This window comes from Beta vulgaris, chromosome 8, assembly GCF_026745355.1.
Source record: "Beta vulgaris subsp. vulgaris cultivar EL10 chromosome 8, EL10.2, whole genome shotgun sequence".
Classification (NCBI taxonomy): domain Eukaryota; kingdom Viridiplantae; phylum Streptophyta; class Magnoliopsida; order Caryophyllales; family Amaranthaceae; genus Beta; species Beta vulgaris.
This window is the reverse complement of record NC_079209.1, coordinates 29651014-29666861: the sequence shown is the minus strand read 5'-3', so window position 1 is coordinate 29666861 and position 15848 is coordinate 29651014. Positions and strand designations below refer to the sequence as shown.

The 15848-nt window shown below is 34.8% G+C and overlaps 1 protein-coding gene across 3 annotated transcripts; it reads right to left on the bottom strand.

The window, feature by feature from the left end:
- Positions 1–4911: 4911 nt before the first annotated feature.
- LOC104901180 (1-(5-phosphoribosyl)-5-[(5-phosphoribosylamino)methylideneamino] imidazole-4-carboxamide isomerase, chloroplastic) lies at positions 4912–14390 on the bottom strand. Of its 3 annotated transcripts, none has more exons than XM_019251189.3 (8): positions 14106–14390; positions 13335–13642; positions 12868–13078; positions 12146–12231; positions 11148–11228; positions 8295–8428; positions 8074–8122; positions 4912–5603 (listed from the first exon to the last, which is right to left on the bottom strand). In XM_019251189.3, the coding sequence occupies exons 2-8, from the start codon at positions 13515–13517 to the stop codon at positions 5415–5417; spliced, it is 933 nt and encodes a 310-aa protein (XP_019106734.1). In that variant the 5' UTR covers positions 13518–13642; positions 14106–14390; the 3' UTR covers positions 4912–5414. The 3 variants fall into 3 exon arrangements, with proteins under 3 accessions (XP_019106734.1, XP_010687032.1, XP_019106733.1); XM_010688730.4 differs by having other exon boundaries at positions 11148–11249; positions 14106–14386; XM_019251188.3 differs by having other exon boundaries at positions 11148–11249; positions 14170–14386.
- Positions 14391–15848: the final 1458 nt, after the last annotated feature.

The window sequence follows — 15848 nt, the reverse complement described above, 5'->3', positions numbered from 1 at the left end:
AATTTTGGCCTAAAGTTTGTTATTAAAAAATAATCAAAAGTTTGTATTATAGCGAGAGAACAGCCCCAAGTTTGTATTATTCGAGTTAAAAAATCCTAAAACATATGAATTTTCATTGATGTGTCTTCTTCTTCTTGAGTATCCATGAATGACCCCAGATGCCCACACGCACACACACACACTCTCTCTTTCTTTCTTTCTTGATTTTATGTTGCAGCAATGGTTTTTTTACCCAAATTCTTCTTACTATAGTTGGTTTTTGCCCATGCTTTGAAAAGTTATTGAACTTAAACCCAACTCAGTTCCGAGTTTGGAGTCAAACGTTAGACCCTCTGGAAGTTTTTTGTTGTTGTTGTCAAATGTCACACGTTCCTTCAGCTTGTTTGTTTAAATCATGATTCATGAAACGCAAGGTCTATTTTCTTGGTTATGAAAGCTATGAATAAATGGAATTTCTAAATGATGATTCTTGAAAGTTAAGGAATGACGATACTTAAGGAGTAAAGGAGAGGAATTACATATGATGTAATATTTATGTCTATATTTATATGTGACTGCTCGTATACGTTAATGTGTAACATTTTATGTCCAGCAATTATGTGTATGTGTGACTATGTGATACTAATAATATGATTATATGCTATAAGGTGTGATATATGTGATATAATGAATGTTTTTATGTGAATTATGAAAGTGACGCAAATCTCCATGCTATATTATTTATGATATTATACAAGTTTATTGATGATTTATGGTTTAATGATTTTATAGGTGTTGTCCGAAAATATAAATATATGCAAGTTTTAAAAGTGAATGGTTTCGCTGGCTTGGAGTTATGGAGCTGATAAATGGGCAAATTACTAGTAAATGATTATGTTTACAATGTATGAAAAGGACCAAAGTGGTCGAACGTTAATGTTAATGTTATGTCCAAAACATGTACTTGCCAATGAACTAAGCTCATGTAAATGGTCCTTGCCAGCAGCCAGTTCAATATACGGTAATGTTTTCTGATAGTATTTCCGAACAATTACCAAAGTAATGTAATATATGCATGTTTTGTAATCCCGCGTAAATTTATGAATTTTATAAATATATCTTAGTATTTGTATATTTATATTTAAACATAATTTAGTTTGAAATGATTTATTCATTTAAAGAAGGTTGACCATTTTGAAAATCAAAGAAATTATTTTAAGGATTTAAGGAACTTAAAATATTTTTGTTAAGGCATGCTTTGAAAAATATTTGAAATACTAATTGGATTTGGAAAAGAAGTTTAAATGGGCTTGAGGAATCCAAATTCTAAGTGGATTAGGAAAAGGATTGCTATTGATGTTAGGAGTTCTAAATCACCAATCCTATTCATCATAAAACTCTATTCAAACCCAATTTCCTCTTCCTAAGCCCAAAAGGAAAAGCCTACATATGAATACCTTAAACCTAATTATTTTACCATACAAAATTTTCTCTCTCCTCCTCACAATTCCCAAGAGCCGACCTCCTCTTTTCTCTCTCTCCCTCACGGTTTTCTTTCCTTTTTGCTTTCTTCCAATTTTCTTTCTTCTTCTTCAAGAAACGTTTTCTTCTTTGTCAAGAAACGTCACCAACACCCATCGCCATCTATTTGGTGTGCCGCTGCTGCCTCCTTCACGTTGGCGCCTTTCCTCCATTGTTTCCTTCGTTTCTTTGGTTTAATTATTTTCTTCCTCCTCAAGTTTTGATTAAAGATTATGTTTTTATGTTCTGTTTGAGTACTAATTATGATTAATAACTTTAATTTACTATTTTGATGACGAATCTATAATTATATGAATTATGTATTGAAAAAATAAAATTTGAGATTTTATTATTATATTTAGATTGAGTTTTAATTATCAAAGCATGAATTTTTAGGGTGTTAAAGATTGGAAAATCATAACAGCATATTATAAACTATGAAATTGATTTAAATTATGAATTTAAGCATGTTTAAGTATGTTTGAACAGAGTTTTAATATTTTATAAGTTGCTGAAATTTTAGAAAGGTTGTTATAAATGGAGTTTTATGGATTTTAATGACTAGTATAGTAGTATTATGCTAGGTAAAATAAGTAACTGACGTTTTAATGGTAAAAATAACTTTTAAATATTTCTAAGAGGATTTAAAGTATTTTTACATTTGCTGGAATTTATTTGGGGTATTGACTTTGAATTATATTGGTTGTTTTAGGTTGGGATTATTCAGTAGGCGAATTTTAAGGTGATTAAAGGTGGCCTACTAATTTGTTTACACAAGGTACCTACATACCTATGTGTTATGTGATGTAGTATCATGATTTTAGGAAGGAAAGGTTGTAGTATCATGTATAGGAATTTTTGTAAGTTCATATGTGAATTATATTATGATTGGATTTTACACGTTTTATGCATGTGTGCAAACATGTTGATTATGAGATTTGATTGTGAGTTGAATATTATGTTTGTATGGAATATTGATGCAAGCATGTTGGTTGGGAACTTTATTTATTAATTCACATGGGGGAATCAATATAATTGTTGAGTTGAATCATGTTGAATCATATGTTCCCTTGTATTACTATTTTCACTAGTTTATGAGGACTATGGGCTTATTTGGTAAGTTGATGATTTATGCCTTTGAAAGGTAAGTTGGTTGTTGGCTAGGTTCAACAAATAAGAAAGATTGGAATAAAAAGGAATTAATCTTGGATTGTAAGTTGTGTGATCACTTATATAATCCTAAGATAAAAAGGAAGTTCAGTTGTGAATGTTTGATTATATATGTCTGTGTTACTTGTGTGTCATAACAAGTAATAAATTGTAAATCACGTAAAGTGTAACTTGTATAGCAATAAACTTTAGACTGGTGCACGTCTGAAGTTGGACAATTAGGAGTTGGAGTACATTGTGGTAGCCCACGGCTTTTTCTAGAAAATGGATTGATCATCATTCCTATTTTTCAAAGGTTCCTCGATATCGCAGGTCATTCTGGAATACGGAGTCGCGACCGTATTTCGTCTTCCTAAGTGAAGGCATGTTTTGGTAGGACAACTTGGTCCAATAACTATTCCATTAAATTAATAAAAAACATGGTTAAAGTTTAGTTCAGTAAACGTTATCTGTAGAATGTTAGATTGTTATATTATTATTTATCCCTATTTATTATTTATTAGTATCATGTCAGGAATGTTTATTTATTATTATGTAGTACTCAGCTTGTTGATTACGTACTTTGTTTGTGTATGTTGTTCATGATTTTGTCTTATTGATCATGTGATGACCCATTTTGGTGAGCAGATTCTTTAGAGCGTTGACATCTACAGATTTCCAAATGTTACATCATGGGAATCTGGGAATGGAGAGCTTGTGTAACAAATTGTTTTATGTATTACTTTAGTTGGAACCTATTATATTAAGTTTGGTTTGATGTTAATATTTATAGTGTGTTGGTTTTAAGTACTTTATTTATTTATTATATTCAAAGTATGAAGTTTAGTAATATGTTTTACGCTGCAAAATTCTGAATAAGCCGATACGTTATCACACGTGCGATAATGCTTTGGTATTTCTCTATGTCTTATATTGAAAAGGTATTTTGAAAAGAGAGAATTATCGGGGTGTTATATGTTTGAACAATGATTAAGAACTAAAACTATTTTTATGGGATGTAGTAAAGTTTCTGAGTTTTCTACTCGTTTTAGTTTGTTTTATGTCTTCCCTTTTCTCTATTTTTTCTGTCAAATTATTCAGGTATTGTGAAGATAACTCAAGTTTGATTATGGACGGGAATGCTTCGAAAGGACTATGCTGAAGTGACTTTATATAATTTGGGATTTAGGATATTAATGTATTATGGGTAATCATTTTAATTTCAATCAAGCATTTGTATATTTGAGAGACCTTTTTGGGCCATTAATTTATTAGTGGCCCATAATCCACAGGATTAAGTTTTGTTTTCCACTATCATTTTTGTGTTTGATTGAGACCATGGATCTCCAAGGCGTTGCATGTTTTATTCGTGTATTACTTATCTTGCATGTAGAGCATGTCTTTTATTCTTTTTACGTAGTATCATATTAGGTTGTTTACTCAACTATTCTTAAATTTTATGTACTCACCTTTACATATTTTGTACTTTGCTTGTTTGATCATGACTTATGTGTTATTGATCCTGTGACGACCTATCTTTATCACATATTAGTTTGTGAGAAATGACTTGCATTAATAGGTCAATGCTCTTTTTTAGGTGGGAGTTCATGATGCTTGAGAGTGCGACTGTAGCTATTTTGTTTATTTATTTTTGTATAGTTGGTTGAACTGTTTTAATGTTTCTTAAATATTATTTTGGAATTTGTCTTAAACTCTAGAATTATTTGTGGTTTGACCTTTGGTTGACTTAGTTGCTAATTTTGTTTAATTAAATTAATTTTATTTGATGGGCCATGTTAATTCAAAACGTAAGACTTTTAATTGACTTTATTTATTTGGTTTGTAAAGTTGTATTATTTTTCACTGCAAATTTCTGAATAAGTCGAAACGTCACACACGATGGTAATGCGTTGATAATTTCCTTTAATCATTGAGAAAGATTTTTGAAAGAGATAATTATTGAGATGTCACACTAGTTCTTTAGTGTGATACACGTTAATAAGAAAGGATCAATGACAATGCAATCATTCGGATCCTCGCTCACCCAACCACCTAATCAATCCATAGACAAAAACTGGATAAATTAGGCTTGAGCTCGAAGATTTTGATTAAATTCAAGTTTGGTTCAAGTTGATTTAGCATTGCATATTTCAATCCAGTAACTTGATTTGGATAATCGCATGAGTAAATCTTGCCATGTTTTAACTTTGGAAGAGCACTCGTCATCGTACCAAATCCTGCCATATTCAATATACCATATAGTGAACAAGAAAATGCAACTGTCGACTTCACAATTAAAGATTGCTGAAAGATTACACGCACATCCAAATGCAATTATTATCTATCTGCAGGCTGCAGCAATATATACAATTATCAAAGCATATTTTCAAGCATTACGTTGAACATCTCCACGTCGATATAATGTTAGAGTCACACTTAAATGCATTGATTTAGCTAATCTTTTGCCAAACTGTTGTAACACAATAAACAAACGTGACCGAGACCTCAGGGACGCTTTCACCTTGGAAAATCATACAGTTACCTTACAGGAAGTTAGCCACACCCACGAATGACTAAACAAAAAGAATGGCAAGGCCAATTGTACTCGAGGGACAATAGTACAACATAATAGTGACAGACATAGTTAAGCCACCCAAGACTTAGGTGGAAAGTGAAATTGATGAGAAGGTGAAGCAAAAGTGTTCATTTAAAATGGAGCTCAAAGACATCTGGACCAGTATGAAAATGGCCTGCAACAAATAGGATCATAAAGAAGAGCTTGTCATCGCAGAATCCTGCTTAAGGTGCCATGTAACGACATCCTTGTAGGGTAAACTACCACCAAATATATCCAAAGCACTCCCAACAGTTACATCAACTTGCTCATTTCCTGCCACCTTTATCCTTTCTAGATCTTCCATTACTGTCACACCACCAGCGTAGGTCACCGGTATCTAAGAACGAAATCATAAGTCAGCATTAACTTGTATTACTGGTGGCAAGCTTATCTAGTTCAACAAGTAAAGACGACCAAATATTGATCAAAGAAGAAATAATCAGCACTTTAGGGTACCATGCTGCAGTCCGTTAATAAAAGCATCTATGAGAAAAGTCTGACTCCTTGTTCCAAGAAAAATTGATTGGTTAACCGAAGGCTGCCTGTATCTTAACTTCCTGATAGTTACCCATTTTACAACAGAAACGAATAAAGATTGCTCATGACAGTGACCCAGCTAAATAGAAACCGGAAATGGATCCTCATTAAAATGGACATCCACAGTTCTCGGTTTTTAGCGCTAACTGCTGAAGTGTAAACAATATGATAGCTACCAAAGTAAATATAGTAAAATAAGCTGAAAGATGTCAAAACCTGAGAAGTCCTTTGTGATTTCTCTTTCATGGTATTAGTACTAGACTTCTTCCCAGAGACAGATTAAGTAAAGCAAGGATATACTTCCTCCGTATCAAATAAGATGCTACACTTTCGTAAACGGATGCTACACTTTTTTTTCTTTGCTTATTTAGTAAGTTTTGGGTTGTAAAATTACTTGAATGCCCTTACTTTATAAAACTAGTTTTAATTACATACTCTAATCTAAAACAATTAAACAATTAAACAATTAATCTTCTCCCACAATCCAAAGCCCACAACCATGCCTTCAGCCCACCACCCCCACTCCCACACCACCACAAAAACCTAACCCATTCCCCACCACTTCCACTCTCTCTCCTCCCTCACGCCCTCTCTCCCCACCACCACAACTTGGACTTTATCTTGCGTGCCAAACACAACCTCTACAACAGCCTCTCAACACGGCGGCCATGGCGTCAAATCTTCAACCACCACTCTCTCTCCTTCCCTCACAACCTCTCCGACACCATCTCCCGTCTCAAAACCAACCTCTCTTACTTCCGCATGAACTTCGACATGTTCATCCTTTTAATCCTCTTTCTCTCTCTCCTCTGGCACCCTATCTCTCTCATCTTCTTGCTTGGCTTTTCCTCTACTTTCTCCGAGATGAACCGCCCCATCTCTTCTGGCGACGAAATCCTTGGATCTGGGTTCTACTAGTGGTGGGAATTGGGGTTTGAATGGTGGTATGGTTTGGATGTGGTTCGAAATAGTTCGAATGGTGGTACAGTTTGGGGTTGGAATGGTGGTAACATTTGGCTGTGGTTCAAATGGTGGTACCGTTTGGCTGTGATGGTAGTACTGTTTGGGGTTCAAATGGTAGTACGGTTTGGCTGGTGGCAGGGTTTGGAGTCCGGATGGTGGTACGGTTTGGTGGTGGGTTTTGGGTTTTGAATGGTGGGATCCGAAATGAGGTGGGGTTTGGCTGTGGGATTCGAATGGTGGTGCTGGTGGTCTTGTGTTTTGTTCAGGGAGTGGCAGGGTGGTGCTTGTGGTGGTAGGGTAGTGGCTGCTGCCTGGTGGCTGCGGGGTGGTGTTGCTGGAATGGATTAGTTGTATTATTAATGAATTTAATCACATACCCCTCCCTATGTAATTATACACTAAGAAATATTGTCTCGAAGTCCGTAATTCAAAAGGTGTACTTATTTGATATGGAGGAAGTGGATTATATCTAGACTGAGGTTTTCCTTAAACTTTCTATTACCTTTCCATTAAAAATGAGCAAGCTTAGTGGGCATTGTTTTACTATTAAGAACAGATAACTAATCTACAGCTAGACACAAGTGCAGTCTCAATCATTACATCATGCAATTGGAACCATGATGAGCATCATGGTCCCAAATGAACATATAGCCTAAACTTTTAGGTTTTTTTTTGTTTTTTATAAACATTAGCATGTTCTTTTTCTAATATCTTCATGTTCTTTTGAACATACAGGTAAATCATTCAGAACATACAAATCAATTTAGAGCATTGAGATCTTTTTTTTCACATCGACGTGTTCTTCTAAACATTGAGCTAAATAATTTAGAACATGCATGTAAATTAATTAGAGCATCCAAGTCAATTATATAGAACATGCATGTAAAATACTTAGAGCATCCAAGTCAAGTATTTAGAACATGCAGGTAAATTCCTTAAACATAGTAAAAGTGTTTTTTAAGCATAGTAAATGAATTTAATGCACGGAAAAGTTTTGAGCATAGAGAGTAAACTTTTATGTGTTCAAAAGTGTATATATGTTATTGGTGCATGTTCAAAATTTGTGCTCCTGAACCATGATGCTCATCATGGTCATGGGATCATGATATAATTTGCAGTGTACTTAAAGGACACCAGGTCATAGAGCACAAATTTGCGCTCTAAAATTCTACATGGAGCTTTTGCCTTTGGCATACTTTCAGGCCCTACCAGTACTATGTATTGCAGATACTTCAGCAAAGCGTTAAGCAAATGACACGTTCAGATTTTGGAAGTAGAAAACATAAATAACCAAACTATTTACTCACTGGTGAGTATTTGCCCAGCAAAGAAACAAGCTCTTCGTCGATCCCCAACCTGCAGTAAGCATTCGGAACATATCATCCGCAAAATAGTGTGAAAAGAATAAAGAATCATTCTTTAGCAAAGTTGCCTCAGTCAAACGGTAGAGTAACTCCTGGCAAATCTTCTGAAAATATCAACATGACAGTTAACACTAGAGCAAAGAAGAAACAGTGAGCCCACTCACTTTTTGCCTTCAACATCCACACCATGTACCAAAAACTCGTCAGCATACTTGGAAAGAAATTCCAGAGTCTGCTCATCAACAAACACATCACTAAACTTCTGCCATCTGTCAGTTACGATGGCATATCTACCTCCCTACAAACAAACCAGCACAGCATTTCTTTGTTAGTATAGAGAGGACAACCTACCAATTTGAGGACCAGTCAAATGCAGTCTTTTAACTTCATATGAGACTGAGCTGAGGCCACCTAATAGATTCAAAAAAGAGAAAAAAAAGAGAGAGAAAGAAAGGGCTGTTGAACCTAAACCTGCCTAGAAGTCACTTCAACAATGAGCCCTTAGCAGGTTATTATCAACTTAATTCTGAATGACTTTGATTGAACATTGATCGTTTCAATATAGATATGACCATGTACAATGGCCAACTTTCCAAGGAAGGGACCAACTGTCTAAACCAGGACCTACGGGACATATCAACTATTGCAGCACCTCAGTCCCGTGAAGAGAGTCTATTTCTGCTTTCTGTTATGCTTTTCTTTTTGGGCGAAATGAAAATATTAAATTCTTTTCTATCAAGGAAATACGGTGAAATAAAGTTGATCTATGTCGGTAAATTTTTCTCAACTCTTAGTTTCAATCATCATCAGCGCTGTACTGAGCTGAACTATAGTTCTCCCAACGAATTAGTAGATGCCTGAAGATGGAAACTTCAGATGGAACTGCCAGTCAAAACAACTTTGTCACTAAGGAAATGAGTAATGTTCTACAGTAAAATAATAAATGTTTTAATGTTAGATTGCGCAACAATCTCTACTCCAAAGAAATTTCAGCAACAATACCTGATTTCTCTCCCATCACATTGTATTTTACCCCATTTTATCACCGATGATAAGCATACAATTCTACAATCATTTGACTTCCAGAAAGGATTTTACCTATGTATAGTGAACATGCCCCAGCGTATGTCCCAGGTCCTTAAAATGAAAATCAAGAAGACGATTGGGTAAAACAAAAATTCATCTCATGTAAGTGAGCAATTTAAGGGGAATAAGATTGAAAAGGTAACATATATCTTATACATTTTGTAATTTCTAGGGCTTTTACAGTTATACACTATTAACAAATTATATAGTATTTTTATCATATAGTTTATTAGAAGATGATTGGTACCAGTGGCCGATCCTGGAAAATGAATATTGGGCTGGCCAAATCAAATTTGTTAATATAAAATCTTATCGTACATTATTACCTTCGTTCTTTTATTAGTTGCATTGCTTTGAATTTTGCACTATTCGTTCATTAATATTGAAAAAAAAAATGACAAAAATGTAAAACAGGTTCTAGAAATTAATTTTTGGATTAATCTCAATGTATAAGTTTTACTCGAAGACAATAAAGACATTAATGAGTTAAGTTGCAACTAGTAATAAGGAAGAAAGTACAAGTTACGATCTTATACATATGTTTTCAAAAGATCAATGGAATTGCAATAATGATATTATAATAATTGTATTAAAATTTATGTCTCATACTTAGGTGTATGATAAGATTGGTACTACTTAAAACAATAGATACAATTAATATAGAGGGCTTACACCTAATCAGAAGTTGGATAAATTGAAGAGTGTCTGAGTTTCTAAAACTAGTTAATCCCCAAAATAAAATAATTTTACAAGAATGATAGAAGCCAAAAACAAAGGGAAAAAAATCACAAAAATGCCACGACACAAAAGATAAAAGGAAACCAAGAAAACGTAATAACTTGGAACGAGAATGGAGCACTAGAGTTGCAAAAATATGCTTTGCACGGGATTTGAACAATCATCGGCTTGAGTTTGCAACAAGAAACAAAACCAACTAAGCTACTGAGTAACTTATGTGTTGTTAGTAAACATTTAACTATTAAGAGTTTTACAGATGATGGGGAGGGCCAAGGCCCGGGTAAACCCCCGGATCCGCCACTGATTGGTATATGCTCTTGACTTTATGCTTTTTGGTTTCCTATTTTTCTGAGCAAGTTCATGTCAAAACTAAAAACTATGTGAAGGAAACTGTAGAGAGAAACATTTTATTGCTTTTCATAATAGCACGGTTTTAGTTTTGCTATTAATAGTTTGTCTAGTCGAAACTTGTTTGTTTGTCAAATTTTGATTTAAATAGGCAACTAGAGCAGCTAAATTTCTAAAACCTTTTGTGTTTCCTCAACATATTATGAAACTACCCACGGTTTCAAGCACTTGGTCTCTGATTGTATATTCAACAACTGATCTTGCGAATTCAGTATCTGAAAATTATCAGGTGCATCAGGTTGTAACAATTGAAGGAAAAGCTTAAACAGAAAAGGAAGGAGAAGGCAGAGGGCGAGGACATTTCAAGTGATATTGCTCATTTCATTGTTTGTTTGCAATGTCAAGTATATCTTGAAGTTCTTCAGATATTCTTATTCTGCATTATACCAAAATTTAGTGAATATTGGCAGTCGGTTATCTGATGGGGTTTTTTGCTATTTCTTTTAACAGGAACCAGACCACCATACCTAATAATTTACCTTCAGTCGTCTAAGATATGGCATCACTATTCACTAAGAACTTCAAAGTCATTTCAAGGGTCCAAGTTATGCTGCTGCTGTCAGCCACAGATGCAGCTGAAGGGCTATCAGGATTGACAAAATCATGACATAGCACCAGCAATAGGAGAGGGCAAAGAAGTGCGCTGAAAACTCCTTTTTTTTCTAGGCAGTGTACATTGAAATTAGATATTGTAACAGTACCTGTTTTCTTGGCAACACATATTTTTCCTTTTCTTTTTTCGATCCAAAAAGATAAAGAAGAGAGGAACTAACAAAAAAATGTACCTTCTTTCTGCAGCTCAAATCTAACACAAGCCTCTGTTTCCCAACACCATGGACAAGATCCTTAAGCCTATCGAGGTCCATCTGCCCATTGTTGAACACATACTAGAATCATGTGTAAGATTAAGTTAGCATACATAAAATGGTTTTAAAGGAACACTCTAGAGAAACAATAACAATATGAGAAGAAAAAACAGCACACTAGGCATTTAAGAACTAAGGTCACCTAGTTTTTCCTTGGTCATTATGTCTGCAAGAGAAGTTAGTAATACAACCTACAAATTTTAATAGAGCAGATAGTCAATTTTATGAGATGATCTGAGCAATCATCAGTGAAAGAAGTAATGCACTTCTTTTTGTCTTTTGTAGCTATCGGTAATGGCCAAGACGGTGGCACAAGCCATAACGTATTTAAATTTTGCTCCGATTCATAAGAAAAAAACAGACAGTTGACAAATGAATGGCTAAACTGAACTTTGTCCTGAAATTATGGTCCTTTTGCCTTGTAGTAGAATGCACAAAAAGAACACAGTCAAAAGCATCAGAAAGCTCCACATACAAGCTTGCAGTGAAACTTGAAAGCAGTGCTCATCTCTCCCTCTAGGATTAATCTCTTGTAAAACTTATTACAGTTTTCTTAGCATGTGGTAAAGCAGGCACATATTTGTGTCCCCACTCATTTTCTAAGTCAATCTAGAATAAATTATTGGCAATTTTTGGCATCAGGTTTACATATAGCCACTTATCCCTCGAACACAACTTTTGAGGAAGTATAAAATTACAATAACAACCATGCTAAAGCAATAGCTGCCAGAGAGTGAGTAAACAGATCATTTCTGTCATTCAATTCTTATCAGCCTCAAATACTAGGCAGCTCCATACTACACCTTTCTAGTTTTTTTTCCCATCTCCACCCCGCCATTGGCACCAACTCTTTCAAGCCAAAACATATGCATATGAACAAAAGGGGCATAAAGTTTACGTCAAACTAAAATACTTACTGATGTTACAATGACATGGCTGGCTCCCTCCTCAATGTAACTTAGCGCATTATCGGATTTTATCCCACCTCCAACCTGCAGGCCACCTAGAGGTTACCATTCTAGTAGTAAGTTCAGCAGATGAAACAACATTAATAGTACTATAACATATCCATTAGAGAGAACAACATAGCCAAGAAATCACATTGGTATGCAAACAACAACTTTCTCCTTTAGAATCTTCGTATAGCATAATTTGCTGCAGCAAAATGCAGTGTACAATTTCGAAATTGCACGTTAAGGTCTTAAGGATCCTTTATCCAAAATGCAACTCTAATGGAAATAAGTAATAGTAAGCAAAACTTAAGTGATCTTTTTGTTTCTCTTCTTTTCTTTTATATCCATACATTTAATTGAATATGTTCTAATTTTGAATGAATTTTAATGTTGTCATTCACATCAATAACAGGCTAACAGCTCCTCCAATACTTCCGTGATTCTGTCAAGTCTTAAGCTCAAAAATATTGTCAACATGAACAGCAATAACTTTGTCCCACATTAATATCTGATTTCTCTATTTTCCATGTCTAACTTACAAAAAAAAGACCCTACAAGGCACTACCAATGTAATTAGCCAGTTAATTTTCCTTTTTCTGATCATCCCATTGTAACAAACTCAAGATACCAGGTTAAATCATCTCCATCAAAACCAAGAACATGCCAACAAGCTCTCTAAAACCCACCAGGAAAAGCATGTAGGGCATCAATAGCAGCAGCTCGGCTCAAAGGGTCACCACCGAGCATGATAACATGACCACCCAAAAGCCCGTCCTCTTTGTACATTGCGGCATATTCAGCTGATGGCTTATCAGACTCAAAATTGGTAATAAGAGCTAATGATGATCCTCCTTTCAAATCCGATAGGGTTGACCCAACAATTTGCTTCACTTTACCCTATCAAAATTCATCAAACTCACCATGATTATACTCTAAAACATCAACATTTTCACCATCAATATCAAATTCAAAGAAAGGAGCAATATAGAAAGAAAGACCAAGGACACGGTGCATATAATAAACTCATACTAACAATTCCACCATCCATTCCAAAATATTCATCAAGACCCGCCAAACTTTTACCAACAAAATCAACTATCTTGACATTTATTAAGAAAAGTTAAACAAAGGAAAGGGAAGAAAGGAGACAAACCTTGTGTATATCAATGCAAGGTCGAAAGCGAACAGCACATTGAATGGAAACTGAATGACGAGGTGAATTTGCAGTGCTTCTAGTTGGGATTTGCAGGCTGAAGTGGTTGACTTTAAAGGTAAGAAGGTGAAAAAGTGAGGTGGGTTTAGCTGTTGAAGAAGAACAAAGAGCAGACAGCTTCATTTTGGAGATGGAACTTCAAATTCAGGGAGTAACAGAGAGCTCCCCGAAGAACTTTCACCACCTCGTTTCTGTCCGTGAGTGGCGGATCCAGGATTCCACCCACGATGGGTTCGGAATCAAAGAAACTTCAAACAGAAATGAGGACCAGATTATATTGACTAAAAATAAAATACATCAATTCAAGTTTGGAATCACAACCGATAACTACAGCAATAGCTTCTTAAATTACAAGAAAAAGAAAGCTAAAAAATCATTCTACGAGTTTTCATACTTTTCATCCTTCACAAATTTACTTGAATTTACTCCAAAAAATGTTCCAAACTTTTCTTTGTTCACAAAAATTAAACAACTTTTCTCGGGAATCATTATTATGTAGCAATTAGAAAATTACACACGACGATGAATAATTAAATTAAACTTGAATAACCATTACTCCAAAATCCAGATTAAATTTCAATAAGCAAATTCACCCAATTAATCTCATGGCAATTCAATAATGTCAATTCATCCAAACATTCCAATAATTCAACTTGTAATTAATAGTACAGCATTGCTAGATAAATTGGAAAATAGAAACAAAAAAATTACCACACTCTTCAGGAGTTGTAATCTAGTAGTAAGTAGAGTAGAGGGAGGGGGCTGCCGGATGTACCGCTATGGGAGTGCGGGACTGCGGCTGCGTCTACGCTGGTGTCGTGGTCGTGGGTCGGTGTGAAGAAGTAATGGCAGGGAGGTGGGGATAATTTGAATTGTGAAACCCTAGGTTAAAGCCACAGGTTTGCCAGTTTGCCTAAAAGAGACGACAGAAAAGAAATGGACGACAGGAATTCTTCGTTCCTCTCCTATCGGCTATTGCAACAACTAACTTTTTCACTCGTTTAAAAACGTTTGCATTGGTGATTGCTACTCCACATGATTGCTTTAGACCAATTTAAGAGGCTATTTATTTCAATAAGATACATTTTTGTTTTAAGGAGTTCATTTACCAACTTATATTAAAATTAAGTGTATTTGGTTAGGAGTAGTTTAAGGATGGGTGACTTCCAAGTGTGTATGAGTGAAGACAAAATTTGTCGTAAAAACTTATATTGGTTAATGTGGATAGTTGTTGGCCCTGGATGCGCATTGGTGACGATAGACTCAACTCCGTATGGATTGTGTGTTACAATAGTCTTGTATCATTGGATGTTACGTTGAAAATTAATGTAAATTAATTTTTAATACTCCCTTTGCTCAAGAGTAATCTTATAGCACTTTTTATTTTCTTTTGCCTCATAATTCTATTTACACTTTTATGGTGTGAATAGTCCTTTTATTAAAAGCAACTTTTGACTATCCATCACATTTTTTTGTTATTTGCATTATATGATTTTTCGTTTTGTATTCATTATGTTCTCCAGTTATAAATTTCAATTTTTATTTTGTATTTTTCATTACTTATATTTGTTAGAAAGCACCAAATTTGTTGCTTATTTCATATGCCTTGATAGTTTATAGATATACGCTAATGTGTTGTGCGGTAAAAATCAGATTGTACCTGACCAGTTTTGTCAACGTGTCCAGAGATGAGGGCATGTCCAGTTTTCGCGTACATAACCGTCAAGCACATGGTAATAATAAGCGTTGAATATAGTCATCACTCGTTGTGCAGTTGAGATCAATGAGGAAGAAGCTCGTCATAATTCAAGGGATCTTCAGCTGGAATATCTATCATTCATAACAACTAAAAGTAACTTAGCTATGTTTATTTGATATGAATGCCTAGCTAGAGTAGCTAAGAATATTTCTTGATAAATGATCATTCATGAACAGTCAATAAGAATCTTAAACACACTCAAACCACTCTCGAAATTAAGTTGTTTAACATTAACAAGATTAACACTCCTGAAAATCTAATCATTGGTCGAATTAAGGTTCATGAAAGGTTCATACGCTTAACACAAATTTTATGTAAAACTCACTCTAACCTTGATGTGGTTAGGCGACATTTATTTATAGAGAAGAAGCAAGAAAGCCTTGCTCCCCAACCACACAACATGCCACAAATTACATTAAGTAAAATGGGAAAGTTTCCCCTTAATTCAAGCCTAGAATCTAGCGAGAACTTAAGGAAACACTAGGTTAAGGAAAGATGTGGAAATCCTTTCTTAAATACAACCAAACACAACGACATCAAGGTTCCATCTTGCACGCCACTTTTTTTTCATGTTTTAAGGCAACTTTCCTAAAATACAACCTATGACAATTAGACTCTTAAATGGACCGATTTCCACTAGATATTTCGGATCTTAATTGTTAGTCGAGTACAAACACTTGAGCAACTACAAGAGG

Coding starts and splice junctions, on each gene's coding strand:
- LOC104901180 (XM_010688730.4), bottom strand. CDS start 13,517: ATGAAGCTGTCTGCTCTTTGTTCTTCTTCAACAGCTAAACCCACCTCA. Junction 13,079..13,334: donor CTTGCATTGATATACACAAG/GTTTGTCTCCTT, acceptor GAATTTTGATAG/GGTAAAGTGAAGCAAATTGT. Junction 8,429..11,147: donor ATTTGAGCTGCAGAAAGAAG/GTACATTTTTTT, acceptor GTTTGTTTGTAG/GGAGGTAGATATGCCATCGT.